The sequence below is a fragment of the Sclerotinia sclerotiorum genome, genomic scaffold (assembly GCF_000146945.2).
Source record: "Sclerotinia sclerotiorum 1980 UF-70 scaffold_7 genomic scaffold, whole genome shotgun sequence".
Classification (NCBI taxonomy): Eukaryota; Fungi; Ascomycota; class Leotiomycetes; order Helotiales; family Sclerotiniaceae; genus Sclerotinia; species Sclerotinia sclerotiorum.
The window spans coordinates 281005-307620 of record NW_001820829.1 but is presented as its reverse complement, the minus strand read 5'-3'; the positions used below and the strand labels follow the sequence as shown (position 1 = coordinate 307620).

Sequence of the window (26616 nt, the reverse complement as noted above, 5' to 3'; positions counted from 1 at the left end):
TCGTACCGTGACAAAAGGGTAAGGTTAATGAATATCTTTTTATTGTGAATTGTTGTCTCGAAGTTTTGTAAGCGCTACAGTGGGAGGAACTTGTATTACTCCGCAGTGCTCTGGTATGGAGAATAGAGATGATAATTCATTCCTAGCGGAAGTCATTAAAATTTCAAGTTCCAGTAAGTTAAGGACATGATTTATTACAAGACCTTAGATAACTCACCGATTGTTTCTTCCAATTTTTGAATACTTCCCTGAGTTATATACATGCTCGAAATAAGCACGGTTAACACTACGAAGCCCAATGATCAGGATGAATCAAAAGGAGGTTCCTACGACTTGTGCTTGTGATTCTATTAAGAACTGTAGCCCCTATCTCATCGCCAAACACGATTTATAAATCTCAGAATCTAGGAAGAGTATCCCTCAAATAACAAATTTGTATTTAAAGTCAAAAAAATGTCTTCCTCGCACTCAAACACTTGAATCTTGCTCAAGGATGGCAATATAAACCCTTAAGAACAATGTGTTAGACCTTCCCATGGTTCTCAAGTTGCGAAATAATCAGAATCAAAGCCTATTGGGCCAATGCGTAGCAGAAAGAAATTATATAGAGGATCCTGAACGGAGTCTTGTCTGGTTCAAGCTCTGCCGCAAGCTCACATTTCTACAGTCAGAATGTACACATGACAACTTTGTCGATTAGCTTTTGCCACCTCATTTACTTCTGGCTAAGCTATCTTAACTTCCGCTGCTGAAGTTATTGTACCAGACATGCACTTGTTCAATTCGGTCGATTGGTGGATTTTGTTCAAGGATGTCATCGTCGTCACACTTGTTCGTATTTTGGTGGCTTATAGTCTTAAATCAGGCTTTTTTGATAAAAAGTATAACATATACACGCAGCACTTACAATACACTTCATGAAATAGATCTCAATCATTTATCAAACAAATCTTTGCCGTCGACGCCCTTGTATACAAACTTGCCTTTTTAACCCTCAGTGTCACGGTAGTGATGCTAATCTCGATGGAGACTAGCATAAATTTCCCCGCTTTTACGAATATCAACAACGGCGGATCGACAAATTTACTAACTCCGAGGTTCGATCACCGATAATTAAAGCTCGAATATTGGTCGAATACTTTTAAGTGATCATAGGTCGCTCTGATATAAAGAAGAATTTGGAATGCCTTCAGAAGATACAAAGATACCGACACCTAGAAAAGTTTGCGATCATTGTCGACGAAGAAGTGAGTCTTTCATATATACCTACCTCACGGCCGTCCCTGGTCGAAAGGAGTTCCGAGTATTGACAAATTAAGGGATACGATGTGATGGGAATCTCCCGTGTAAGCAATGCGGAAATGCATTATTAAATTGCAAGAGAGAGCACATACCTAAGAGAAGGGGGCCAAAGCGAGGAAGTGGTAGAGTGATCAATGAACTGAGGGCTCAAAATGGCGGAGCTATCAAAACCTTCGCAGAGTCCCGTGACTCAGGCTCAGGTTCAGGTGGGAGCAGTTCCAGAACCGGCTCGTAAGTAATGATATTTCTCCCTCAGCAGATTTTCAGAGCCCTTGTGTTCCAACTTGACCGCGAATACAATCAGAACCAAAAGGACATCTGGAGATGGATTAAATTCCAGGTATTTTCATGCGAGCCGTGACATCAAGAATTTATGCCACATATCTGTACCACCTTTTGTTGTCCCCAGCTGAGAGATGCTATATAGAATTGATATTGATATTGATTGTTGGGTTTCGAATGCAGCCAACTCTTCTGCTGCACAAACGTATATACAACGACCAACCTGGCATCCGATCATGTCGGACATATCGCCTCTTTCGAATGATGGGACAAATGGAATCTTCACGACGGATCAGTTTAGGCCTACATGTGTCAGCTACATGTATCTAATCCCGACATGCCTTGACCTCTTTCTTGAGCACTTATACCCGATTATGCCATTAGTGCATATGCCCACTCTGAAAGAATCAATCAATCGACCACTGCAGATGCACGAGAAAAACCTTATCTATTCTCTATGTGCTATCACTTCAACACACATGTCCGGTAAAAACATATTAGCTCCAGGGCCACCTTCGTGGGAAATAGCTGGCCGGTTCTTTTTAGACGAATGTATCATGGTTCGACAGGGTTATGACTTTGTGGATGATAGATCATTGTCCGCTGTTATTTCTTCATATTTTGTGTCAACGGCATTCTTCGAACTCAACCAGTCTAGGAAATCCTGGTACTACTTGAGAGAAGCAATGACAATGGCCCAAGATATAGGGCTACATGAAGAGTTTAAATATTCTGGTCTCCATCCAGCTGAAGAATTGTGTCGTAGACGTACATTTTGGATTTTATATGTCACGGAAAGGTAAGCTCGATTTGTCCAAAATGTGAAGTTCTAACATGATCATAGGTCTTTTGCTATTCTGCGTCATAAACCTCTTACCCTCTCGAAAACGCCAGCCTTGCCATCAACACTACATGACTATGAAGCACCAGAAATTCATTCTGGGTTTATGCATCTAGTACATTCTTACCATCTGTTAGACTCTAACTTTGTCGATTCTTGGAATGAAGCTTCTGATGCACCAGTATCAACTCTTACGTATACAGCGCTTCAACAACAACTAAATATTTCAAATTCTTCTCACGTGTCCCTTACTGCCATACAGAAAGCTGATATACTCGTTACTCAACAATGGTTGCGCCTAATTGTTTGGCAATCTTCGATGCGTCAAGGGCTTCTTTCTTCTGGAGCAGCCGACGAAAGCATGACTTTCCGATATCCTCTAAAGATCGCCCACTCTCTCTTGAGCGTTATATCTTCACTACCTATCACAAGTATAGAAGTCCATGGAATGGGTATTTTCGAGAAGATATTCGAGATTGGGAACTCGATGGTAGATATTATGCAAGCTTATGGATCACAAATTCCCCATGAAGTATATGGTATCTGTCAAGATCCATTTGATATGTTCGTAAGAACGCTCAGTCAAACACCAAACTCTCAAAGACAATATGCCAACCTTTTACTTGCGAAAGTGGCCGAAAAGCCAGAAATACAGAGATTTTCTCACACATTGACGAAGGTGCTATCTATTGATAATATGCCACATTCAAACGGATCGATTTCGAATACCATTCCGCATGTAGGCGAACAGCAGTGGGTAGGAAGTATCGTAGGCGAGATCAAAGCCAATGAAGATGCTGTAAGCAAGGAAGATATGGAGAAACCAACGATAACCCAATGAATAGCATAGTGACAGTCACTCAACTTGATAGCATGAAAGCGGAAAAGAAAAAGGATTTGAGGAAAAGGCTTCTGAGTGGCTCTGAAGATAAGATCACTACTTAATAGTAGGCGGCTTGGGTCATGATTTATGAATGAACAATGGATCATTGACAGCATTTTCATCACCGTATGGATCTTAAAAAAGTCACTGACTGTGACGATAACTAAAGAGCTGCTTAACCGGCTGTACGTCACACTTCCCACACAAACTCCGTTTTCCGGAACCATTCAAACAAAACCCATCTTCCACCTCCTACTCCGAACGACCAAATCGACATTCTGATTATCCGTACATTCGAGCTTGACATCAATACAGTAAATCGTACAAATCATCGTTAGAACCAACATCCCACTCGCACGAAACGCAATTTTTATTCAACTCCAAAATGGCGTGTCAGCGTGTCAGCTAATTATATCCAACTCGGCCTTCTTTATACTATTGAAATCTTATCTCATATCTCAAGAATAAACAGACGAGATTCTATTAGCACATAATAATAATCCAACACTAAGATCATCCTGATTGATATATTCAACTCAGATTCATCGGGATATTCGTTCATCGAGGAATGATAATATAAAGCTCCATGTACAGCATACTAGAACAACTCGATTAATTAAAGCAAGAAGTTAGATATTTTCAATTGCCGCTCTCCTTCTCATTCTTCTTTTGAGATCTCAATTTAATTGAGAAGATATGGTGCTAGATAAAGAAGGAATTGAAAAAAAACCCCCCCAAAAACAACTACTATTTGTATTTAATCTTACCTACTTTTATCAAAGAAATTAAAACAAGAGTTAAGAAAATTATTTAAAAAACAATATTAAATTCTTTAAAAAATAATATTAAATTCTTTAAATTTATCATTTCAAATTATAAATTAAAAGATTTAATTTTAATCAAAAATATGTTACGATGGTAACAGCTGACTTGTTTTCGTAAGCTTGGGCCATATGCAAATCGGTTTCGATTCGCTCAATTTACTATGAGATTTCGGTCACTCTAAGAACTCATATGCATACACCATCAGAACATATAAACAAGTATACTGGATCACTCAGGATCACTGGTGATCCAGGGTAATCCAAAAAGCATGAAGATCTATATATTCAATATAAATTTCCTTTTGTAGAGCTTCATACTCAAGATCAATCATTTAGTATACTCTACTATTAGTTACAAATTGCATATCATTATTATCATTACTTAAGTCCCTGCTTAACACCTAGTTATAAACCACCTCGAGAGCCTAGAGCACTTCCACGTGATCTAGACGGCAAACCTCGTAACATCTTGGAGTATATTCGGATCGATTTTTTTTCCACATTTGACCACATTTGGGCCAATATATTATGCCTAATATACTCGAACCAAATATAATATTCCAGTCAATATATATTTGCTCAAATATCTACATTTCCCGAACACAATATTAGATCCGATAAAAAATATTGAATCTAATATATATTTGAGTAAATATTCGAACTTTTTCCTATACAATAATCAACAATAACTTTTAGGAGTTGTTAAACAAAGTATTTGAATTTTTTTTATTTCTATCCCCCCACCCCTTTTGCCACTTTTTCAAATATCCCTCAAATATATTAGCTTCACTCAAATATATTCAAATGTATACTAGACCTAATTTTTTATTTTATTAAGCCCAATATTTCTAATATTTTTGAAAATCGATCCGAACGCACCCTTATTAATGTGATAGTAAGGTTAAAGTATATACGAAAAATAAGTAGTGTGTATGAAGTGAATGATATCTAGAACTCTAACTAATTAGAATAGAATTGATATGATTTAATCAAACCATTCAACTACTACAAGATTGTGAAAATGAGATATCATATCTATTATTGTTAATGTTATTATAACAATATTAACAAACACAACTCAATAATCCCTTTTACAATACACATCAATGATTTCATAAAATATAAATTCTCTTTCTAGAATCTATCTCTAAAGAGTAGCAATTAACAAGCTCTCTAAATGAACCTCGCTAACTATTTTCAATAACAGAATTTATATTCGAGTTCGAATCGCATATGTGTGTATCTAAGTCGCAATAAGCAAACATCAGTCGATTTCAAACAAATCTAGATGCATCAAAAAAGTATCCTCTCAACTTCGCTAAAGTCAAGAGGTATAAAGTGATTTTAGGAGACTTCTCTCCGTCCCTCAACTCCTTTACCCTTCTTCCGAACTTCTAAATACCAATCTAGTTGGCGAGGCGTGAAGGTAAATCTTTGTTTTGAAATGCTTGGGCTCCTTCAAATAGTCTTCTCTCAGTGTTCTTTCTACCATTGACAAAGTCTGGGTAGTTAAGAGTAAGCTCAACGGCTCCATTCACAATGTGATCGGCTGCCTCAACACCCAACATGAACGAGTGATCTTGGTTTCCAACTTCATATCTCCATGAACCAAAACGTCCTCTGGAATAGATGTCTTTTTCTTGAAGCTTTGGTAAGAGCTGTGTCAATACACCTTCTCTTTCAAGGGAAGGAGTTGGATAGCCGTGATCTAAATGGGTGGTTAGCCTATGCCTACACATGTGGGTTTGGCAACTGAAAGATTAAAATAACAGGCCAAGGTCTGAATTGCTTACCGAAAGCTCTGTGATAAGTGGAGACGATCTCATCGCTAGACTTAATCATCTCGGTATTAATGAGACCTTGAATGGAATCTCTAAGAATGTTCTCGACATCCACGGCCTTCTTGGTGGATTGTGAGATCTCCAACATAATAGACCAGTAAGGACCTTCCTGAGCCTCTGAAGACTTTGGCTTGCTACCATCTGCATGGTACAAGGTAGGAAGCTTAACAGACTTATCTGGCTGATTGTATGGGGAGTAGTTTGAGAAGATAGTTGCTCTATAGAATGGGCAATCATCTTCTGGGAAGTAGAGCTAAGAGATGTGTCAGCAATGAGGCATCGGAATAAATTCGGGTATGGGCCAGTTGCGCCAAGAATATTGAGGGGTCGTCGTTTTGGCAGAAAACAAATATTTGGGCAATAAAAATTGGCGGTGAACTTACCCAACACTTGTCTCCAATGTTCTCTGGTCGTTCTCCTCTAATTCCAACACCAACAACGTGGGTTGTTGAGTAGAACAAATCCTTACTCAAAGTAATGAGTTCCTTATCTTCCATTTGTTCAACAAGTTGATCCACGGCCATGGTGGTAATCAACTTCTTGTAGCCAATGGTCTTGCCACTGGATAGAGTGACGGTGTGTGCATCAGCATCAACCTTCTTCACTTCTCCCTCCTTTCCAAATAATGTCTTCTCTTTTGGTAAAGTCTTGGCAACGGCAATCCAGATACCACCAGTACCATCGCGAGCAGGGAAACGGAAAGTGGCGTTAGGACCCCAGTTTCCAGCGACCTTGTTGAGGATTACATTCTTGACAACAGTCTTGACATCTGGAGCTGCTACACGCTCCCCGAGCCATGCGCATTGCATCTTTCATAATATTAGTACACATTCGTATCGTAGAGTTGAAAGGGAATTACAAACATCAGTGGTTGGAACTGCCCAGACTTTGTAATTGTATGGTCTCATGAACAGATTCGCGATTCCTTCACCCATATTTCTAACGATCCACTCATCAAAGTCCTTTGGCTTTGTCGTAGCGGTGCGAGCTGCTAATGCAGCATCAACCATACCATCAACACATTTGACTTGTTCCTCCTTTGGCAGAACGGAAATATTGTTTTGGAATGGATAAGGAACCCAAAGGTTCTTGCAGCGAACGTAGGAGACACGTTCGTGTGTGTACCAATCGTCCTCTTTTGGTAAAGCCTCATCAATGCAGTCGTCAAAGTATTTGTAATGAGAGAAGATAACGTGTCCGCCAACATCGTAAAGCTGTAAATGATAAGTTAGGAAGCTGTATTTATGACAATTGATCATTTGAGTTTTGGGAAAAACTTACGAAGCCTTCAGGAGTTGTATCAGTAGATGCGAGACCACCAGGAGTTTCGTTTGAATCGATGATCATCCAAGATGCATTATTCTGCTAATGTGATAAGTAAAGGGTTCCATTGAGTTGATGGTGTATGAAATAAAGCTCACGATTTGGTTTAAACGCTTTGCAGCTCCAAGACCAGTTGGTCCAGCTCCAATAACGAGAACATCTACGTTACTGCGAAATGCAATTAGCTTGAGGATATAATAAAAGCTTGACTGGGCAGAAGATGGAGGTGTATGAGGGGTTGCAGATCAATGGAATGCAAAGGGGATACATACATATCGGCCATTTTGAATTCTATAGTGTTTTATTTGAGAGTTGGAATTGAAAATGAGTTGGATATGTCCTTGAAGTGAGAGGGGGAGGAAAGGTCTTAAGAATGTATTCGATTGTGAAGTAAAGGTGGCTAGATGTATCTTTCCCTTACAGTCAGTCAGTCGTGCTGGCAGCAATATTATTGACAGCAGTGGAAATAACTGGGACGCTGATTGGGGAATCTCGGTGGGTATGTACCTTGTAGTTAAAATGAGGGTAAACGAGCCTACGTACCTTACCAGGATTAGAGTCTAAGGGGATTAATTTGACTGAGGAAGTCGAATTAATTTTTGACCGGGATGAGATTGTTCCCGTCCTCTCATGTAGTGAATGACATCCTGGTGATCTAGAATTTCCGGTAGACGGATAATGGTAGACGCTACAACCAGATGTGGATAAGGGAAGAGACATGGGTTCAGAAAGCTTATCGATTGGTTCAGTCTCGGCGTGAAAACCTTGGGAAAGATTCTCGAAGTTTGGGACGAGATATTAAAAGAATGTAAAAGAGATAAAACTTCATCTACAATCAAAACAGCGAAATACTAGGTAGCTTCCTCGTCGGCTGCGAACATCTATTCAAAACGTCTCTTCTCTGAAATCTATCTTTAGATTCCAAACCAGTCTGTTAGCTTATGATTTTTGACTTGTCCATTCTCTAAAGACAGGCTAACCTACTTTGCACGACATTTGGCGTTTTACCAAGTACCACCTGCATTGAGCATTGATATATCTACAAAGTCTACCTAGCATCTACTTCTCAAATCTGTTTCTTTCCTTGATCGACAAGAATAGATTCTCAACTCAACCGTTTATTTACCGCAACTGCAAGAAGCCTTCGGGAGGCATCATGCATGATACTGACCTCCATGGTTACCTTTGGTTCCTTTACAGTTCTACAAACTGCAATCTTCTGGAAGACTACCCGAGTGAGGCTTCATCAAATGAATATCAACATGGATAAACCGTCGATCTCACAAACATCACAACAGATATAAAAAAGTATAAAGTCTTGTATAAATGAAAATCGGTTGCAGGTACTATATGATCCTGAGAGATTCGCGGCTGGGTAATCTAAAGTCGACAAGAGGATTGCTGGGAAACGTCACGGGTATCAGTTAACTTTTTTTTAGGTTTTCCGATCTCATCTCTGAGACAAATTGAACTTTCTCCACAACATATAAAGTTACGGTAGTATATAACCCTTTCTGCGGTGTCTATCCGTGAAATCCACATTTAATCCGTCATACACCAGGATTGACGTCGACAGAGAAATACATGAAACGGATCAGCGTATTCTACTAATCTCTCGAGTAAATCAATCAATTTAGTATACAGTAGCCAATTTACAACGTTGATTCCTTTCGTTACTCCTCTGGAGAACATGGAAGCAGTTAATTAGATTTGGATATGGGATTTATCGTCAATGGACAAGGGGTAAAAGGACCGGCCAATGATAATGAGGTTGTTGATGATGCAATTGACAGATGGTTAATAAGAGTAACTTTTGATCGACCAGCAAGGGGAGAGTAGAGAAGATATTTAACATTCAGGAGGTGGCGCCAAGAACCTTACAACAAACGGGTAAGGACTTCAAATGGAAGGGTAGTCCCTAGATGACGAGGCTGAGATTAAGTAAAATTTCGATTCAAAAGATTGTAGATCTGCTACCAAAGATTTCAACCTCCAATAAATTGTCAGAAGGCTGTGTAAATATGTGATGCAAAGATAATTTCCTTTCTTGAGTTTCATGATTCGATGTTAAAGATGTTGGATGGATGTTGTCGATTTGGTTCCGACTTCGGGTTGTTACTTAATCTGGCACACAGTGATCCAAAATGGTACAATCGAGTAGTTTGCGTTGCACTCAGTAAGTAAGAAGTGAGATACATTTACATAACCCTGTCATGTTATTGCCGCGAGTGGAAAAAAGGGGGGAAGATCCAAACGATGATTGCGCGTTTGCCGGTCCCTTTTCGGAGGGGGGTTCTTGAGTTTTCGACTATTGGGAACGTCGCAACTATGGTCATACTTTGTATAGGTAGTTATGCTAAAATCTGTTTTGGCCGTATGAACTAAAGAAACTCTTGTCGGGACCTCCCTCATCAATGAGAACATTATTCCTATTGTTGTTAGACGATATTATCTACCTAGTAGTTATCATCTAGTACAAATTAAAGGTGATCTATCATTCGCCGCCTATTTCAATTCTTCGAATCCTCAAATTCTTCGAGAAGTTTACCGATCTGGTTTTAAATTAATAAATAAGCTTTGGATTGTAAACTTAAATTGATTAGACACCTAGTAAGTAGATTGAATGATGGAAGTGAATACAGAAATGAAAGTGCCCTTACAGCTAACCATATGCTTCATAAAGTACTTGACAAAGTGAGTTAGATATAATTTCAACTGGCCCCAATATTCTTTCTTCTAGCTGGGCAAAATGCATCTCCACTCATAAACCTTGCTGTTCATTTTTAATGGAGTGCTCCAGCTTAGAGCACCTACCTAGCCTAGATAGTACCTGTGCCTGTACCTGTAACCTACGGAGTACTTACTTTTAGCCCATCCAGTATCTAATAAGTTCGAGAACTCAATCATTTATCAAAAAGACTACTAGGTACTTACGACTTACTACTTTCTACTTTCTTCTCAATTTCAATCTTCTTTTTCTTCTCTTCTCTCCTCTCCTCCCCTCTTATCATTTCCATCTTTTCTCATCCTCAAGAATACCTACCTACCAACTCCTTCAACTTCTTCCGTTCATTTCTTCATTTTACCTATTTGTGTGCTAGATACACCGAATTTTCAATTTTCCATCTCTTCATACAACAAAGTCGGTCGCATAACCAAAAACATAATTCTCCACAATCGTTCTCCATCAGGATTTTTGACCTTTCCGATCGTTATCTAGTGCCAAGCACACAGGGAAAACGCGTACACACGTACTGTACCCTACTCCTTTAGATTGTGATTCTTGATTCTGTACCCAAAAATCATCTATTACTTTCCCATCTCCAACAACTTTGAAGATTCATCTCACCAACAACTCATTCAACAAACAAACCAATCGCAATCATGACGGACGAAAAAGTTCGAGTTTCTGGAGAGGTCTCCAGATCAGCAGATTCTCCTGTCCTTCCTATAGTTAACCCTGCTGCCGAGAAATCAGAGCCTCCAAAGGCTGCTGTACACCCAGCATTTTATGTTATGTTAGTTTAACATCCAATCATCAATTTGAAACGACATCTTGCTAACCTCCTCAAAGGACATGGATTTTCTTCAGTTCCAGTGTGATTCTGTTCAACAAATGGATCTTGTCGACAGTCGGATTCCGTACGTCCTCCTTGGTCGCCTCCTGCGATTCATCATTCCTACTTGCGAGCATCAATTAACAGATCTGCAGACTTCCCAATCTTCCTCACATCATGGCATCTTGGATTTGCGACTTTGATGACTCAAATTCTTGCACGTACGACCAATCTTCTCGATGGACGAAAGACGGTTAAGATGACGGGTCGTGTATACTTGAGAGCTATTGTGCCAATTGGAATCTTCTTCAGTTTGAGTTTAATCTGCGGAAACTTGACATATCTATATCTAAGTGTTTCTTTCATTCAGATGCTCAAGGTATGTTGGGAAGTCAGAGATTCAGCTGCAGAATGCTAAATCTTAATTATAGGCGACCACTCCTGTCGCAGTTTTGCTCACCAGTTGGGCCCTTGGAGTTGCCGAACCCAACATGAAAACCCTCTTCAACGTCTCCTTCATTGTCATCGGTGTCGTTATCGCATCCATTGGAGAAATTGATTTTGTTGTCATTGGTGTTCTATTCCAAATTGGTGGTATCATTTTCGAAGCTATTCGGATTGTCATGGTTCAAAGACTCCTCAGCTCTGCCGAGTTCAAGATGGATCCATTGGTATCTCTCTACTATTTCGCTCCAGTTTGTGCCATTATGAACTTTATCGTCGCACTTTTCTGGGAAATTCCAACCATGACCATGGGTGATTTCTACAATGTTGGTTTCTGGACTCTTTTGGCAAATGCCATGTGCGCATTCATGTTGAACGTTTCCGTTGTATTTTTGGTAAGCTAAATTCATTGATGAATTTAAAATTAATCACTAACAATATCTCTCAGATCGGTAAAACGTCCGTTCTCATCTTCACCCTCTGCGGTGTTTTGAAGGATATTCTTCTCGTCTGCCTTTCCGTCATCATCTGGGGAACTTTTATCACCCCTCTTCAATGCTTCGGTTATGCTATTGCTTTAGGTGGAATGGTTTGGTTTAAGCTTGGAGCTGAAAAGATTAAGACTTATCTTGCTGAAGGTGGACGTCAATGGGCAGATTTCGGTTCCCGTCGACCAATCCTTCGAAAAGTTATCGTCCTTGGTCTTATTGTTTCAACCATCTTCTTCCTCCTAGGTGGATTTGCTCCTTCATATGACATTCACGCAAGCGAATATATCAACGCAGCCAAAAATGCCGTTGGAAGCTCATAATTTTCCTTGTAGGATACATTATTGAAGCACCCTTTTCGCTTCGATAATGAATAAGAGAAGTTTGGGGTATAACATTCTATTGTAATCCATATATCATATGGTTCAATAGGTTGGATCAATTGAACCTTGAGATGTCTTTAAAAAGTACATATTACCATGGGCTGCGCCTTTAGATGCATGTTGTGCTTTCAGGTCATTTCATATATGGTGCATGACACCATATAGTAGCTAAGTTGGCTTGAACTTGTCTGTTGGCACATTTACATTTCAAAATGACCTTGCTGCTTTTCAAATTTTAGATGAGGACTTTTTTTCCCTCTTTTTCTTTTCTGGAGCGTTTGCAATTACTATATTTGAAATGAAAGTAGATGAACATGGATGGATTGATGGATGGATGGGATGTATGTATGTATGTATGTATGTATAAATAAGGGATGGTGTAAGATCTTGAGGTCAGTGACATAGTATGACATGACTGGCTTTGTATTAGATTCTTATAGATAATAAAGTTATATATATTTATATCTATTTCATTTTTCCACAAATTCCCTTGTAAATTTGAAAAAATACATCTTTCAACCCCCATCCTTCCTCCCCCTTTCTCCCTCCGCAGAGTATATATAGTATAGCATATTACAATTACAAACACCTCAACACCCCCGGTCTCCCCAATCGTTCATACTCCCCTTCAACCTCGGCCTCCGCCCGAACTCCCTCACAATCCCGATTCCAATCCGCTTTGCTGAAAATTATTCGGCTATCCGTAGGTTCCTTTGAGGGAAAGTTTCATGGATTGATTGGTTGGGGTTGTTAGTGTTTGTGTTTGTATGTAAGGAAGGAAGGGAGGAAGAGAGGAAGGAAGAAAATTGTTTGTTTGGCTTAGTTTGGTTTTGTAAGGTTATTTATTTGTTATTTGGGTGGTTGGGAAGGAGGGGGTTGGGAAGAGGAAGGAGGAAGGAGGAAAAAAGGACTTACTATACATTCTTTTGTGGAATCTATATAGGGTGATTGAGGGGATTGGAGGGGTTGGAGGGGTTGGCGTGATTTTGAACTTGGGGGAATTGGTATTGGTATTGGTATTGGTATTGGTATTGGTATTGGTATTGAAATGATATCTAATGCTTTTATTTGATCTAATTGTCTACAGAGGAAACTGGGTGCGTGGCGTGGTTGGTAGGTGAGAGGGGTGTATTTGGTTCGGAGGTGCTGCTGCTGGGTGGGTGGGTTAGGATGAGGATGAGGATGGTATCTTCAAGTATGTAAGTTAGTATCTTGTTAGGAAAAGAAGAGAAGAAGAAAAATTTCATTCATTCTTTTGGTAGATAATTGTATTGTATTGTATTATATTACACGTGCTTGCTTACTTACTTACTTACTCCCTTCCTCTCATATCAAGAATCATAACAAGTGTCTCCTGATCTTCCCCCCAAGCCAACTGGACTTCATAAGGTTGTATATAGCGCTCATTATCAGCTGAAGAATCCATATCTCTATTATACGAAGGAGACTCGCGCCTCCGACGCAAACTATCACCATCACCATCACCATAATCCATAATCCATAATAGTAAAAAAACGACTAGATTTATATAGATAAATAGGCGCGATAATATCACCATCACCATACCTTCAAATAATTAAAAGATGAAGATATAGTCCGATCAATAAAGAAATTTATTGCGTACATCTCCTAATGCTAGTGGACAAGGTCAAAATCTCATAATAAGCGATTTCGCATCATCAGAAATATAAAGGTCTTTGCAAAGTTTCTTGTCGAGATGATATCCCCCATCAGCATCACCATCCTCTAAAGCGCCAGCAGAAAGCCAAATGATGGAATCCTCCGAGAAGGCGCATAAACGAACATAATTCCGTACGATTTCATAGATGAAATTGTAGGATTTCTGTCTCATTGTAGGGAGTTCGTTTATTGTATTGTATATAGGGAGCCAGTCGGTAGATGCGATGTCTTGGTAGTTGGGTATACGGGGGATTTCTTCGAGGGGAATTATTCTAGGGGGTGGTGGTGCAGGGAGGGAGTAGTGGGGAGGTTGTCGGATGGGGGGAATAATGAGGGCGGAGGTTTGGGGTGGCTTGTCATTTTGGTGGAAAGGTTGGTAGGTAGGTGGGCGGGGCGGGCGCTGATTTTTGTTGAGTAAGAGTAGGTAAGTAAACCACCAAGATATGTATATGTAATCGTCAAGAAAGAAAGAAGGAAAGAATTCAAATTTTATAGTGCGGTAACCTATAGTGCTGAGATTACAAAGTGGATAACCAACCGCTGGTTCGTTAGTTCTAGATCTTGCGGAAATACTTCCAAACTTGTAAGATTCCAATTGTTTTTATCTTGTATTGAGGTTATCGGGCGGGCCTCAATAGCAACGACGAAGGGTTAACGTTAAGTAGAGGGACATACAACAAATCGAACCTCTTAAAAATTAGATTAGGTTATAAAGATCCAAAAGACAACAACAATGATTTAATTAGATATAGATATAGATTTAATTCTAAAAAAAAAAACTACTGAGCAAAGCTATCTACAATATTAAGCGTCAAGGTCTTCTAATATATCTATAGACTCCATCAGATCTATCACCACAAATCTCAAATCTAATCGATCACCACTTTGTTTTTTGTTCAGGTAAAGTGGATGGAGTTAGGGCCTCCCTCCCTACCTGCCCTATTATAACAGTATCGAGTAAAGGATAAAGAATACCCAGGTAAACCTGTGGTAAGGTTAAAAATCCGACACGAATTATAGAGTAGGGTAGGGTGAAGTAACTAACCACCTAGTGAAATGCTCCCGGCCAGCGAACTAGTCCTAAATAAATAAATTTCAAATCTAAAATATACACATTACAAAAAGAAATATCTAATCACTACACACTATACTAAATATCTCAATCACTTTTCTAACATTATTATAAGAAAATTATATCTTCGCTTCGCTTTACTTTATGTAAAAAATAATCTATTTCGCTTTAGCTTTCATTTTCGCTTTCATTTTCGCTTTTGCCCCCGCTATCATATAAACATCATTGTCTATTATCCTTCATCCTTCATCCTTCATCCTTCATCCTTCATCCTTCATCCTTCATCCTTCATCCTTCATCCTTCATCCTTCATCATTCATCCTTGATCCTTATTCTCTAATGCATCATCTGCAAATCCTTCCCTCTCCCTCTCGCCAGCAACTTCAACATCGACTTCAACTAAATATTCATCTTATTCCCTCTCATCTCTCATCTCATCAAATATTGATATAATTTCCCATTCCATAAACAAACCTAATGCGAATTCGATTCAACTCAATTCAATTCAATTCAATTCAATTCGTATTGAATTCGTATTGAATTCGTATTGAATTGAATTGATCTTCATCTTCAAAATAATACACAAAACCCATCCAACCCATCCAACCCATCCATATATATCAATAACCCATCACTCCATCACTCCATTGACGCCCGCCAATATAGAAACTCAGTTCACACTTCTCCCATCCAAAATTTCTCATGCCCTTGGCATACTCTTAGGTGATAATTCTTCGCTTGGCCTTGCAGATCTTCTAGTTCCATTTACCTCGTGTACTCCCGAAATCCCATCGCTTAATTGATGTCCTTCCCCAGTGGGTGTCTTATTAAAATCTTCCATGTCTATTTGGGAAACTGATAAACGATGAGGTTCATCCTTGATACTTCCATAAGGATGAAGTGGCGTAGGTGTAGCAGTTCCAGAAATATTCTGTGTTGGTGTTTGATTTGAAGGTGAGGATTCAGCACTTCGTTCATTAGAATCTATAAAAGCATCTTTTGCAGTTGGAAGTGCAGGAGCATTTGCTCCATTTAAATCCTTGTCATCTTTTGCTTCCCGAAGGACATCTTTTGCCACTTTCTTAGCATCTGCATTGAGATTAGGAAGGGAAAGAGGGGTCTGTAAAATTTTAGCATTTTTCTTCATATCTTTTGTGGAATTTACCTGTTGAAGATATTGGTCTAATTTCTTCTTCAGAATACCCGAGCGAACTGGTTTAGCCAAATAATCATTCATACCAGAAGCCAAGCACTTTTCTCGATCCCCTTGAATAGCCGATGCCGTCATTGCAATGACAAGAATACCTCTAACAGCATCATTTGGATCTTTGCGTAACAATTTAGTCGCTTCATATCCATCAAGAACAGGCATTTGTACATCCATGAGTATAATATGGTATGGATTTCCCTCTCGGGCTTTTTGCCTCACACCTTCTACAGCCTCCAAACCATTGTCGTAAGCATCAATGATGTTGAACCCCAACTTTTGCATGAATTGAATCGCAATTTTTTGATTGATGGGATTATCCTCAGCAATACAAATTCGCAAATTCTCTCGACTGACATGTGAGAAATCATTAAACTCGGTAGTAGGTGGTTGTGTTCCTGGGGCTTTGACGGATCTATGTACAAGCTCGCGCGGGGGTTCTTTTTGACTGTCCCCAGCAGAAACCTCCGGGTTGGCCTTATTGAAAGTTACACAGAACCAAACAATTGTGCCTTGATTTTCAACACTCTCAAGTTCGATTTGCCCACCCATCATGGATTGTATGAGTGACTTACAAATACTAAGGCCGAGACCAGATCCACCGTAACGACGAGCTGTAGAATTGTCTGCTTGAGAGAAGGGCTTAAATAATTTGAGGAGCTGTTGTCTTGGTATGCCAATTCCAGTATCTTTGACCCAAAACGTCAATTTAACAGTATCTTTGGTTTCCCAATCAGTTTTAGCACCGACCGTGATAGATCCGTTCTCGGTGAACTTTAAACTATTTCCAATGAGATTGCCAAGAACTTGATGGAGTCTAACGGGATCTCCGTATATCAGATATTGTGGAAGATTGATATCCTGGATTATTTCCACATTCCGAGAGCTCCTTTTGTCTCTGTTACTATAGGAAACGGATCGAACAACTTCTCGTATCATCTCGTCAGCATTGAATGCTACAATGAAGAGCTTCATCTTATCAGCTTCCATCTTGGAGAAATCAAGAATATCATTAATGACGGTGAGTAATAGATCGGCAGAGACACGAATGGAGTCCGCCATCTCAGCTTGGTCCTTGCGAAGGTCGCTATCTCGAAGGAGTTCTGAATTACCTATCACCCCATTTAGAGGAGTACGTAATTCATGTGATACGTTGGCGAGAAAGATAGATTTAGCTTTAGCGGCTTCCTCTGCTAATTTAACATTGTGAAGTGCCTCCGCTTTTGCAGAGTTGGCGTTCGTCTCTGCTTCCAAAGCTTTAGCCAAAGCCCTCCTCTGCACATCAACCATGGAATTGTTGAAAGCCGAAACTTTCTCCACTTCTTTCAAGGTCAAGGCATTTGAATAACTAATGCCAATTTGGTTGACTAGTAATTGTAGGACCGTAAGATTCCTATCTGTAAAAGCATTTGGTTGGCCTTCCAGGTAAAGGACACCAAGCAATGGTTTGATGCCATGACAGATTGGAATGGCAATGACCGATTTTCCCAAAGGATTCCGGGCAGACCAAGCAGGGCTAACGTTACTAAATCTTTCATCATTTATGAGATCAGGTAGGAAGACAGTTTCGCGAAATCGAGTGCAATAAAGAATGACACCTTCAGCAACCAATGCCGTTTCATTCAATGGTAGCCCGGGTATATGAGCCACAGCACCTTTCTCTGGATTGCCACTAGCGGCTATGCTCCAGCCAACAGGATCATCTTCTTCGACGACGATTGCAGCAAGTGATGCCAAGCCTCCACAATTCTGCAATATAATTTCGCACATGGTTTTAAGCAATTCATCAACCTGAAGCACACTGGAAATGACTTGCGAGCTTTCGAGAATAGATGTTAAATCTAGCATATCTAGAGCTGGAAGCCCAGATCCTGCATCAGGTCTTGCTGAGCCTCCTTGCCAGGCACCAATTCTGTCGCCTTTCGTTTCGGCAACGTTGGTATGAGCTCGTTGTTGCTCGTCACTCTCATCTCCCTCGAGTGTATGATATGGTGCAGACGCAGAGTCACCAGCGAAATCTGTTTGCGTGCTAGCTTCGGAATACCGAAGAATGCGAGTAGGTCCTTGCAGGAGAAGACTGTGTTCCATCTCAATATGCCGAGCAATGCCACCTGCTCCAATCTGCCTCCAAAGCATAATTGTTTCTACTAATGCAGCCTTTGCTGGCCTTCGAGACCCAGCGCGTAAGAGAAATCCTGCAAGGAGAAAATTGCCAAGGGCTTCTTCAAAAACGAAGCCATGTGAAGAAGCATGGTCCAAAGCTTCTTCGTAATGCCTCAGTGCCCCTCCATGATCGTTCTCCATTTCAGATACCTGAGCTGTAAGTAACTTCGACCAAGCCAAATAATTGGCATCCGAAACTACTTGCCAATCCTCGATCTTTTTCTTGAAGTATGAAACCTTTTTCTTGGTGTCTTCCAATGCATCACCAAGACTTGATTTAACGTTGCCGTTGAAGTTTTTGGTCGCCGATCGAACAGGATCCTTAATTTTTACCCATAAAGATGCAGCCAAGGAGAGGCCGTGAAAGAACATCAAGAAACGCGTGTTTCGGATCGACCACAACGAATCTACTTGTTCCAAAAAGGTCTCACCCAAGTTGATGGCTGCTTGATAGTGCCCGTAGAGAAAAAGTGGTACAACCTCAAATCCTTCATAAATCATGATCGACCGATCACTATTGGTTATAGCATTTCTCAGCCATGCTTTGTACAATAAGGAGTTGTGCGATGCGTCATTTAGGCACTCGGTTGGAGAGCTAGTTATCGTCTTACCTTGCAGCGCTCTGCATACTTGTCGAAGAACAATGAGCATCGTTCCTCCTCTACAGTCCATCTGCCAATCAGGCACTTCCTCACAACCATAAGTACAGAAAGATTCAAGATCTGCCAGGTTCTCTGAAGCAAAGAACTTTAGTGTGCCAACAAAACCGAAATTAAGAATTGTCGATATCCTGTCACCAGCCTGGATGGTATACTCGAGTGCACTTTCCAATTGGCCGGCTGATTGGGAGAGTGGCCAATGGATATGCCCAACGAAAAGCGAATAAATGGTTCCACCCCGACCTAATGTGTAAATGTCCCGCCATCTGTCCATGAGGGCTAGTGAGACATTGCCCATGTCACTTGCAAATTTAATCATATTAAATCTTGTGATTGCAATAGTGGCCAGGTGAAGAAATGCAATTCCGGCTTGAGGAAAACTGCCCCGCTTTAGGTGGGTTTGAATCATGACAATTGTCATTTGGTAGAATGTCAAAGTATCAGACCAAAAAGCAGCACTAATAGTTTCCACCAATACCGCGCCAACAGCGGCAAGATTAGAATCTTTCATCATTGGCTTATCAATAACCAGTTTCTGGTCAATCGACCGAATTTGCGAAGAGAGACGTTCAAATTCGAGGTCACACTTCTCGAAACTGGGTTTTTCGTCCACCTCAATATTTAAAGCTGCCAAACATTGTTTCAGTGCCTCAAACGCACTGAATGAATCACCTTCTTGTGAAAAGGTACGACTTTGAAGCACCCAAGCCGGAGATTTATCCACCGGAGTTTGTGCATTTTCGAAGATGATTGCCAATACTCGTTTCGTTTCCTGATAGTGTCCCATATATAGATAGCATTCCGCAGCTCGAGTATAGAGTTGAAGTGTCTCGTCATAGTAGCAGTCTGGTTTGTTGTCATTCCATGGATCTTTTTGCAACAAGCGAAAGCATACAGCGTAAAATCTAGCTGCAGTCGGTCTAGCTCCACTCTCAGCAGCAATCGTGGCGCACTCGAAGAGTAATTTCCTGAAAGAATGTCTGTGTAGTACTTTTTCAACAATAACATCCACACATTCACAGATGTGTGATGCCGTCACATCTCGAGATCGCTCATCAGCACTGTAGTATTTCATAAGCGTCTGTGCAATGATGAAGTGCATCGTGGGGCCATTGCACTCCCTTAATGACGACGCAGCTTGGATGTAGCGATCGTGTGCAAAACGGAATCGATCGTCGTCCTGTGTTGCGACAATTATATAAGCCTGAATAGCAGCTTGAAGCCCACCAATGGCGTCTTGTTGAGTATGTGACAAACAATAGTGCCCATCTGGTACACATCCAATCATGTTATCCTCGGAATCAAACTCGCCACTCATAAGTCTTTGAATGAGTTCAAATGAAAACGTCGTTCCCACGAGGGAGGCCCAGGCAAGAATGGACCTCGAAGCTGGAGGTAATTCATTCAAACGGCTTGTGACAAACTCGGTGTTTAGTACCTCATTGTAATTCTTGGTTTCGAAGTACTTGAAAATCCTATCGAGATCGTACTTCCAAAGATTATCCTTGTAGTCATACCATATACATTGTTTCCTGTGACAACTATCTAACATCTCGCGAATGTAGAAGGGATTGCCAGCCGTCTTCGATTGTATCACTGCGCACAAGGGAATTATCTCATTCTTGGGCCGGCAAAGAGTGGCCGAAATATACTCTAAAATGTCGTCTTCATTCAACGGCTTGAGCACAATTCGAGTGATTCCAACGCCATTGTGCTTAACATGTCCTAGATGAGGTTAGCGAGTTCCGTTTTCCAAAAGTGCGGGCATGCAAACTGATACCCTCATCGCCCGGGGGGTCTAATATCCCCTTGATTCTTTCAGGTAGAGTTTCTTCGGGACGATGAGTTACAATAATAACCATTTTCATTCGTGCCGATATGATTTGGGATATCAGGTCTAAGGATTCGTCGTCTGCAAACTGTAGATCATCTAGGCAAAAGCAGATGAATTTGTGTTGGGCGAAAACTCGAAGGACATCCAAGAATGTGTTCATCAGCCGTACGGATTTCGTTGAGGAGCCTGCTCGAAGAAAATCCTGGGAACTTTGGGAGCCAAGCGTGAGATTGTAAAGACTACCTTGGCTCGAGGGTGAAGAGTCACGGCGTTTGAATTCTGCCCTGAGGCTTTTATTGTACCCTTGAGATAATTGCCCAGAAGACGAATTGGCGGTCGACATGGGACCGATCAAAAATTCAGGTAGTCCTAACACTTTGTGGAGCAGTGGCCACGCAGGCCTAACGTACTGCTTCAGAATTGAATGAAACGGTGTATCGGTATTACTCTCAGAGAAGACTTGCTTAAAGAGACTTGATAATAGTTTAAGCACCGGTCCGAAGGGTGTTCGTTTAGCCGAATCGAATTTTGAGCTCGCGAAATATCCCCGTCGCCTTGCCTCGATATGAACTGATTGCACAAGGCAGCTCTTCCCCAGCCCAGCTGCTCCTGCTATGCTTATAACCTCACATCTACCTTTTCGCCGGAATTTGGTGGCGTTTCGGGTACTGGTCAGGCTTCCAACTCCATCGGACATCGATTTAGCTTGGCTTTCGCCATTGATACTGTCTGTAGGACTTTTTGGATCCAAAGACAATAATGAGCTGTTCTTCTCCCAAGGTTTGAAACTCACATTTGAACGATTAGATTCGTCCAAAAAATTCTCTTGGGAATTTCCCGGAGATCGGAATTGACTCGAGTTACTCCTATGACTTCTGTATTCCGATGGGAATAACATATTGTTAGTACTAAACGAATTTGACCTTCCCTCGGCAGAACTTGTATTCTCTTCACTGGAGAAGTCTCCCCCGCCCATAGCCGCGTCGAAGGAATCAAGGCGTCCATCAGATAAGCTGGAGCTAGAAGATAAGCTGCTTTGATCCTGTCGCTGCGACGTGATATGACGTCTAGAAACCTTGTCGATAATTTTAACTACTTCATCATGCTCGCTCGACCTTCCTATCATAATAGAGGGGAGTATGAAAAATGAAGAAACGTCTTTCGTGGCAATACGCCAATTTTTCAAGGCAACAGAGTCTCCTGCTCCCAAGAGCCTCCGTACTTCTACAAGGTCGTATCGCAAGCCACTGACACTGTGATATCTTTCACTGATGTTTTTGGCTGTCATCTTCTGGATGATTTTGCTAATGACGTCGGGAATATCTAGTCTGACACTAGAGACCAACGGAAGACGTCGCCCTAGAACACCTTGTATAATATCCATTGGAGTTTCCCCTTCGAAAGCAGCCTGTTGGGTGAGCATAGTCCAAAACAATATTCCAAGGGAGTAAATATCCGTGCGACTATCAGGTTCAGCAGGCATGCGGCCCGTCTGTTCTGGTGACATGAATGTAAGTTTGTTCTTCGCGCCTAACTCTTTCGACAATGTCGACCATCCCGTACTTGTGAGGCCATGTTCGAAAGTTCGCAATCCTGAACCAAAGTTGATTAACTTGACCCGACCTGTTTCCACATTCATATGAAAAGCATCTCCCCTTATTTCTCCATGTACAAGAGGCCTCTGACCATGGTGAAGAATTTCCAAGCACTCCGTGGCTCCCACGGCAAAGTCCAAAAACGTTTGCAACGGTACCACATCACCCGGCGAGAATGAATCATTCCGAAATGCCTCATGCCTATTCCCAACCTTCCTTCCCTTGTACCAAGCCGGCCCGTAATCCACCATTTTTTGCAAGTAGTTGTTACCCGGATGCTCGAAAATGCAAACCACATTAAAACCTTTATCACCTTGTTGCGTCGGTAACCTCACCAGATCTACCGGCTTTATAATGTGATTGCCGTCCGGATCCACTGACCTTATTACATTTTGGCATATATGGAAGGCCCTCTCTTCTCTGAGAGCGTGGGATGATATGCGCGCGATGACTGGCATGCCACTGGAACTAGTGTGTGCGCTCTTAATGCTGCCTTGGTCGGAGTCGTCATCGTGAAGGGTACCGGAATCGCTTCCTCCATGTTCACTGTCCGCGTTTCTGGTCTTACTTGTACCTCTGGTTCCCGGTCGGGAGGGGTTTTGATCGGAGCGCGACGTTGTGTTAATATGTCGACTTTGGGTAGATGTATGTTTAGTTCCATTGACCTGCCTATTTATAGATTCCTTATTAGTTTCTCTACCGCAAACATAACCAGCTATTTGCATCTGCACATATGTTCATGTGCCCATGTGCCTCGAACTGTGTCTGCCTCTGCCCTCACCCGCGAAATGTAGCAAGATGCAGAAACTTACCAGTTATCATAGCTAGAGTGAAAAGGTTCTTTTGATTCATCCCAAGTGTAACCAGCAATTTGGGAGAGCCTCTCGAAAATTCTCGGGGGCGGATCCAAAACACCATCAAATTTGAATTCATCCCCCACGGAAACATTTCCCTCCATATTTCTTTTCAGTGGCCTAGAACGAGAAGGCTCATCCACTTTTTGTCATCGCCCAGTTTATAAATATCAGGGTTTGAAATTCCGATTAGATTGATAAGATGACTTTTCGCATATGTTTCACCGGGGGGAGGGGGTATGGGATATCGATCTCTGGGGGAGAGTATAGGGCTGAAATCTTCAATATCGGAGGAGATCGATATTATTTGGGACGGAGTTTCTGGCTTGTTAGAGATGGAACATGGGGGGGATGGTTGTTGATGCGCCTGTTTGGAAGTGGTTTAGTGCTTAAATCGGCTTCAACCTACGTCATGCTACGATGTTAGGTAGTTGCCCAAGGGAGTACAGAAAGGGCAGAATGAGCGGAATGTGCAGAAAAGCAGGAGGGCAGAATCACTAATAATCACTGCAGGTGGATAATAAAAACAGGGATATGATAACCAAGGGATCATTTTTTATTCGAGAAAATCAACTATATAGAGGAACAAGGGTGTTGTTTGGTGTGTGAATCAACCCCTCATTAATAGAACTTATTTATTATATTGTAGTCTTACAAAAACCGTTTTAAGTTCTTTCACAATGTATCTAGTTCATACTTAAAATCTCATCAATACGGCCAACTATTTATTTGAAGTCATCCATCCATCCTTTATTCAGAGCATATCAAATTCAAGATCCAACTCAATACTGACTATACTCACAAGCCTTCAGCTTTCTCATAATTCCCGGAGAATAGCTTCCGGCTGTACACACTGGCACTGATCGACACTCAAGCAGGCCCACCGACATAAACAATTCAGCAGCACGGAGTACAGATTTTTCTTTAATTGGGTCTCACAATCCCACAAATACCCTAAAGTAGTGTTATCCTTTTTCTGCCTTATATTTTATTGGTTTTCTGAAGACGACTTAGTGGTGAGGGATATAACATAATCCTATCATCCCCAAAACACATGTTCGTGGAATCAGATGTTCCATTCTATTATTTAAAACCGTGGATAACCTTATGCTAGTGTTGCCTTAGGCACGGGTTCAATCACGCTTCTTGATTTAAGTCATCTACCTATCTGATATTAAATTATACCTATCAATTCTATATATTATGTCTATACAGCATTCATATAAATAAGTAGCTATCGAAGTCACATTATCTCAAGACTCTCGAATATAAATCCCATTTATCCATACTCGTTGCTTCTGCATATCCACTCATACAAACACCGATAGCAATTGAACATCATAAGATAAGTCCTCTTTAAACAAACATCTAATAAAGGTATATATGAACGAGGCGAAGAACGATTCATCAATCCAAACTCCATCCGTCACTACTATTGACTACGGGTCCAGGAGTAGAAGAAACGAAGGCAGATTAAATTCTCAAATTTAAAAGAGTAACTTCTATATTTACGAACATAGGAAATCTACAATACACTTAACCAAGCAAAATTCAAAAACTACAAGCCCGCAACCTCCTCATAAACAGCCCTCTCAAAAGCCTCAAACATATCTCCAAGCGGTCCATCTCCAGGGGGAAACAACTGGCTTCCATAAACCCCAGAAATCCCCGCTTCCCGATCCATCCACCACACCAAATGCGGAAGCCCGCCCCAATGCATCGTCCCCTTTCTCCTTCGTCCCTCCATATCCTCCCTCATGATCATACCCCCCAACGCATAATCAACCTTTGTTGTCTTTGGCAGTCCCGGCGCCATAATTCTCTTGAGCTGATCAATTTGCAAAGCTCCATGTACAATTTGCAACTGCGCATCTGTCAATTGTCCGCGAAATAACGCATCATTCATATCTGCATCTAGAAGTTTTCCATCCGAAACTGTGATGCTGTGTAGAATTTTCTGGTAGGATGGCATGCTTATGTATCCACCCACTCCACCACAATCATCCACTTGATCCTGTGTCCATATTTTATCCTCGGAGTTTATTATTGCTCCGCCGGGATTGATAGATGTTGCTATTCCGTCGCGAATAGTCATGTCAACCAAGCGTGCGAGCAGCGAAGGATGATTTTCAATGTGGAAAGTGAAATCGCTGATACCCAGGGGTTCCATGATGTGTTTTTGCATGTATTCTTCAAGCGACATCTTACTAACTCGTTCGATCATTTGGCCTGCCCAATCGAGTCCGGCTAGATTTTGTTAGTAATCTTCGGTGATGAGTGAAGGGCTTTACGAACTAGAATACGCCCACCCGGAGCCGGGTTCGAACATCAGAGGGGTTCTGTAGCGTGATGCTATGCTACCAGCGGATAGACTGGGTGTTTCTCCACGTGATGCTCTCCAGCGCATGAGTTCGGGTGTGAAGGCATCGTATGCGAGGCCCGAAGTATGAGTGAGAAGATGTCTAGAAATGAATGTTAGATTCGGTACAATTCATTCAATACAAATATGAAGCTTTAGAAAGGAAGACATGTATAAGATGACCTACCGAAGCGTGATATACTTCGTCGCCTTTACTAATTTTGGAGCACCAGGCTCATCAAAACCCTCAAGAATCTCCAAGTCTTTCAGCTCGGGTAAAATTCCAGAGACATCTTCATCGAGTGACAATTGACCGCGCGAAACACATTGCAAGGCAGAGATTGCAGTCAACAATTTAGTGCAAGAAGCGATCCAGAAAATAGCATCCGTTTTTAAGGGCGCAGATGCTCCATCCTTGAATGAATGGAGACCATGGGCTTCCGTGTAGGAAAATGAACCTATTGCGATTGTGAGTAAGCTTACTTACTTATACAAATATGGCCATTTGGTATGGCGGCGTAGAATACTGTACCTGATGCGTTGCTAGCGACGGTGACGACACCGGGAAGACTGCGAGCGTCTAGCGCGGATTCAACTTTAGTCTTGAAAGATTGCATGATGTTGATGTTGATGATGATGTTGATAGTGCGTGATGTAATATTGCTGGCGAGATATGAACTGAGTGAGAAATGAAGAGCAGAAAAGAGTAATGTTCAAAGTGATATTGTGGAATTCATCGAGGACTTGAAATATCTTTAAATACTATCATGTATATTGATGTGATGATGCTGGCTCAACCAACATCCCCACAGTACAACAGAACCCTGTTATGCCGGTCATTTTGATGCCGGTAATTTTTACACTGGACATTAAACTGGGTATTTTTGTACCGGACATTTTTATACCGGACATTTTTCATAAAATCCTATTTCTTATATGTGGATATCGGAATATTTGGTATTTTGTCTATATCAAAAAAAAATTGTATAATTTTGATATTAAAGTATCAACTTGAAGAGTGTTGT

At 41.1% G+C, this 26616-nt stretch overlaps 7 protein-coding genes across 7 annotated transcripts; 2 read left to right on the top strand and 5 right to left on the bottom strand.

Moving 5' to 3' along the window:
* Window positions 1-1454: 1454 nt before the first annotated feature.
* On the top strand, window positions 1455-3266 carry SS1G_05717 (hypothetical protein; the record flags this gene model as incomplete). The annotated part of the gene is made up of 3 exons (XM_001592746.1): window positions 1455-1533; window positions 1969-2383; window positions 2429-3266. 3 exons carry the CDS (start codon window positions 1455-1457, stop codon window positions 3264-3266), a joined length of 1332 nt encoding a protein of 443 aa, XP_001592796.1.
* Window positions 3267-3535: 269 nt separating this feature from the next.
* SS1G_05716 (predicted protein) lies at window positions 3536-3640 on the bottom strand (the record flags this gene model as incomplete). Its single annotated transcript, XM_001592745.1, has 1 exon — window positions 3536-3640. The coding sequence occupies one exon, from the start codon at window positions 3638-3640 to the stop codon at window positions 3536-3538; it is 105 nt and encodes a 34-aa protein (XP_001592795.1).
* A 1898-nt stretch (window positions 3641-5538) lies between these two features.
* SS1G_05715 (hypothetical protein) lies at window positions 5539-7579 on the bottom strand (the record flags this gene model as incomplete). The annotated part of the gene is made up of 7 exons (XM_001592744.1): window positions 5539-5840; window positions 5926-6226; window positions 6357-6782; window positions 6837-7187; window positions 7255-7338; window positions 7395-7464; window positions 7569-7579. 7 exons carry the CDS (start codon window positions 7577-7579, stop codon window positions 5539-5541), a joined length of 1545 nt encoding a protein of 514 aa, XP_001592794.1.
* Window positions 7580-10680: 3101 nt separating this feature from the next.
* On the top strand, window positions 10681-12108 carry SS1G_05714 (hypothetical protein; the record flags this gene model as incomplete). The annotated part of the gene is made up of 5 exons (XM_001592743.1): window positions 10681-10814; window positions 10871-10938; window positions 11009-11232; window positions 11285-11692; window positions 11746-12108. 5 exons carry the CDS (start codon window positions 10681-10683, stop codon window positions 12106-12108), a joined length of 1197 nt encoding a protein of 398 aa, XP_001592793.1.
* Window positions 12109-13241: 1133 nt separating this feature from the next.
* On the bottom strand, window positions 13242-13663 carry SS1G_05713 (predicted protein; the record flags this gene model as incomplete). The annotated part of the gene is made up of 2 exons (XM_001592742.1): window positions 13242-13320; window positions 13485-13663. The coding sequence occupies 2 exons, from the start codon at window positions 13661-13663 to the stop codon at window positions 13242-13244; spliced, it is 258 nt and encodes an 85-aa protein (XP_001592792.1).
* Window positions 13664-15236: 1573 nt separating this feature from the next.
* SS1G_05712 (hypothetical protein) lies at window positions 15237-23336 on the bottom strand (the record flags this gene model as incomplete). The annotated part of the gene is made up of 6 exons (XM_001592741.1): window positions 15237-15319; window positions 15638-16009; window positions 16160-20674; window positions 20953-20992; window positions 21577-23047; window positions 23191-23336. 6 exons carry the CDS (start codon window positions 23334-23336, stop codon window positions 15237-15239), a joined length of 6627 nt encoding a protein of 2208 aa, XP_001592791.1.
* A 1454-nt stretch (window positions 23337-24790) lies between these two features.
* Window positions 24791-26503, bottom strand: SS1G_05711 (hypothetical protein; the record flags this gene model as incomplete). Its single annotated transcript, XM_001592740.1, has 5 exons — window positions 24791-25479; window positions 25528-25694; window positions 25779-26049; window positions 26124-26254; window positions 26394-26503. The coding sequence occupies 5 exons, from the start codon at window positions 26501-26503 to the stop codon at window positions 24791-24793; spliced, it is 1368 nt and encodes a 455-aa protein (XP_001592790.1).
* Between the last annotated feature and the right edge of the window lie 113 nt (window positions 26504-26616).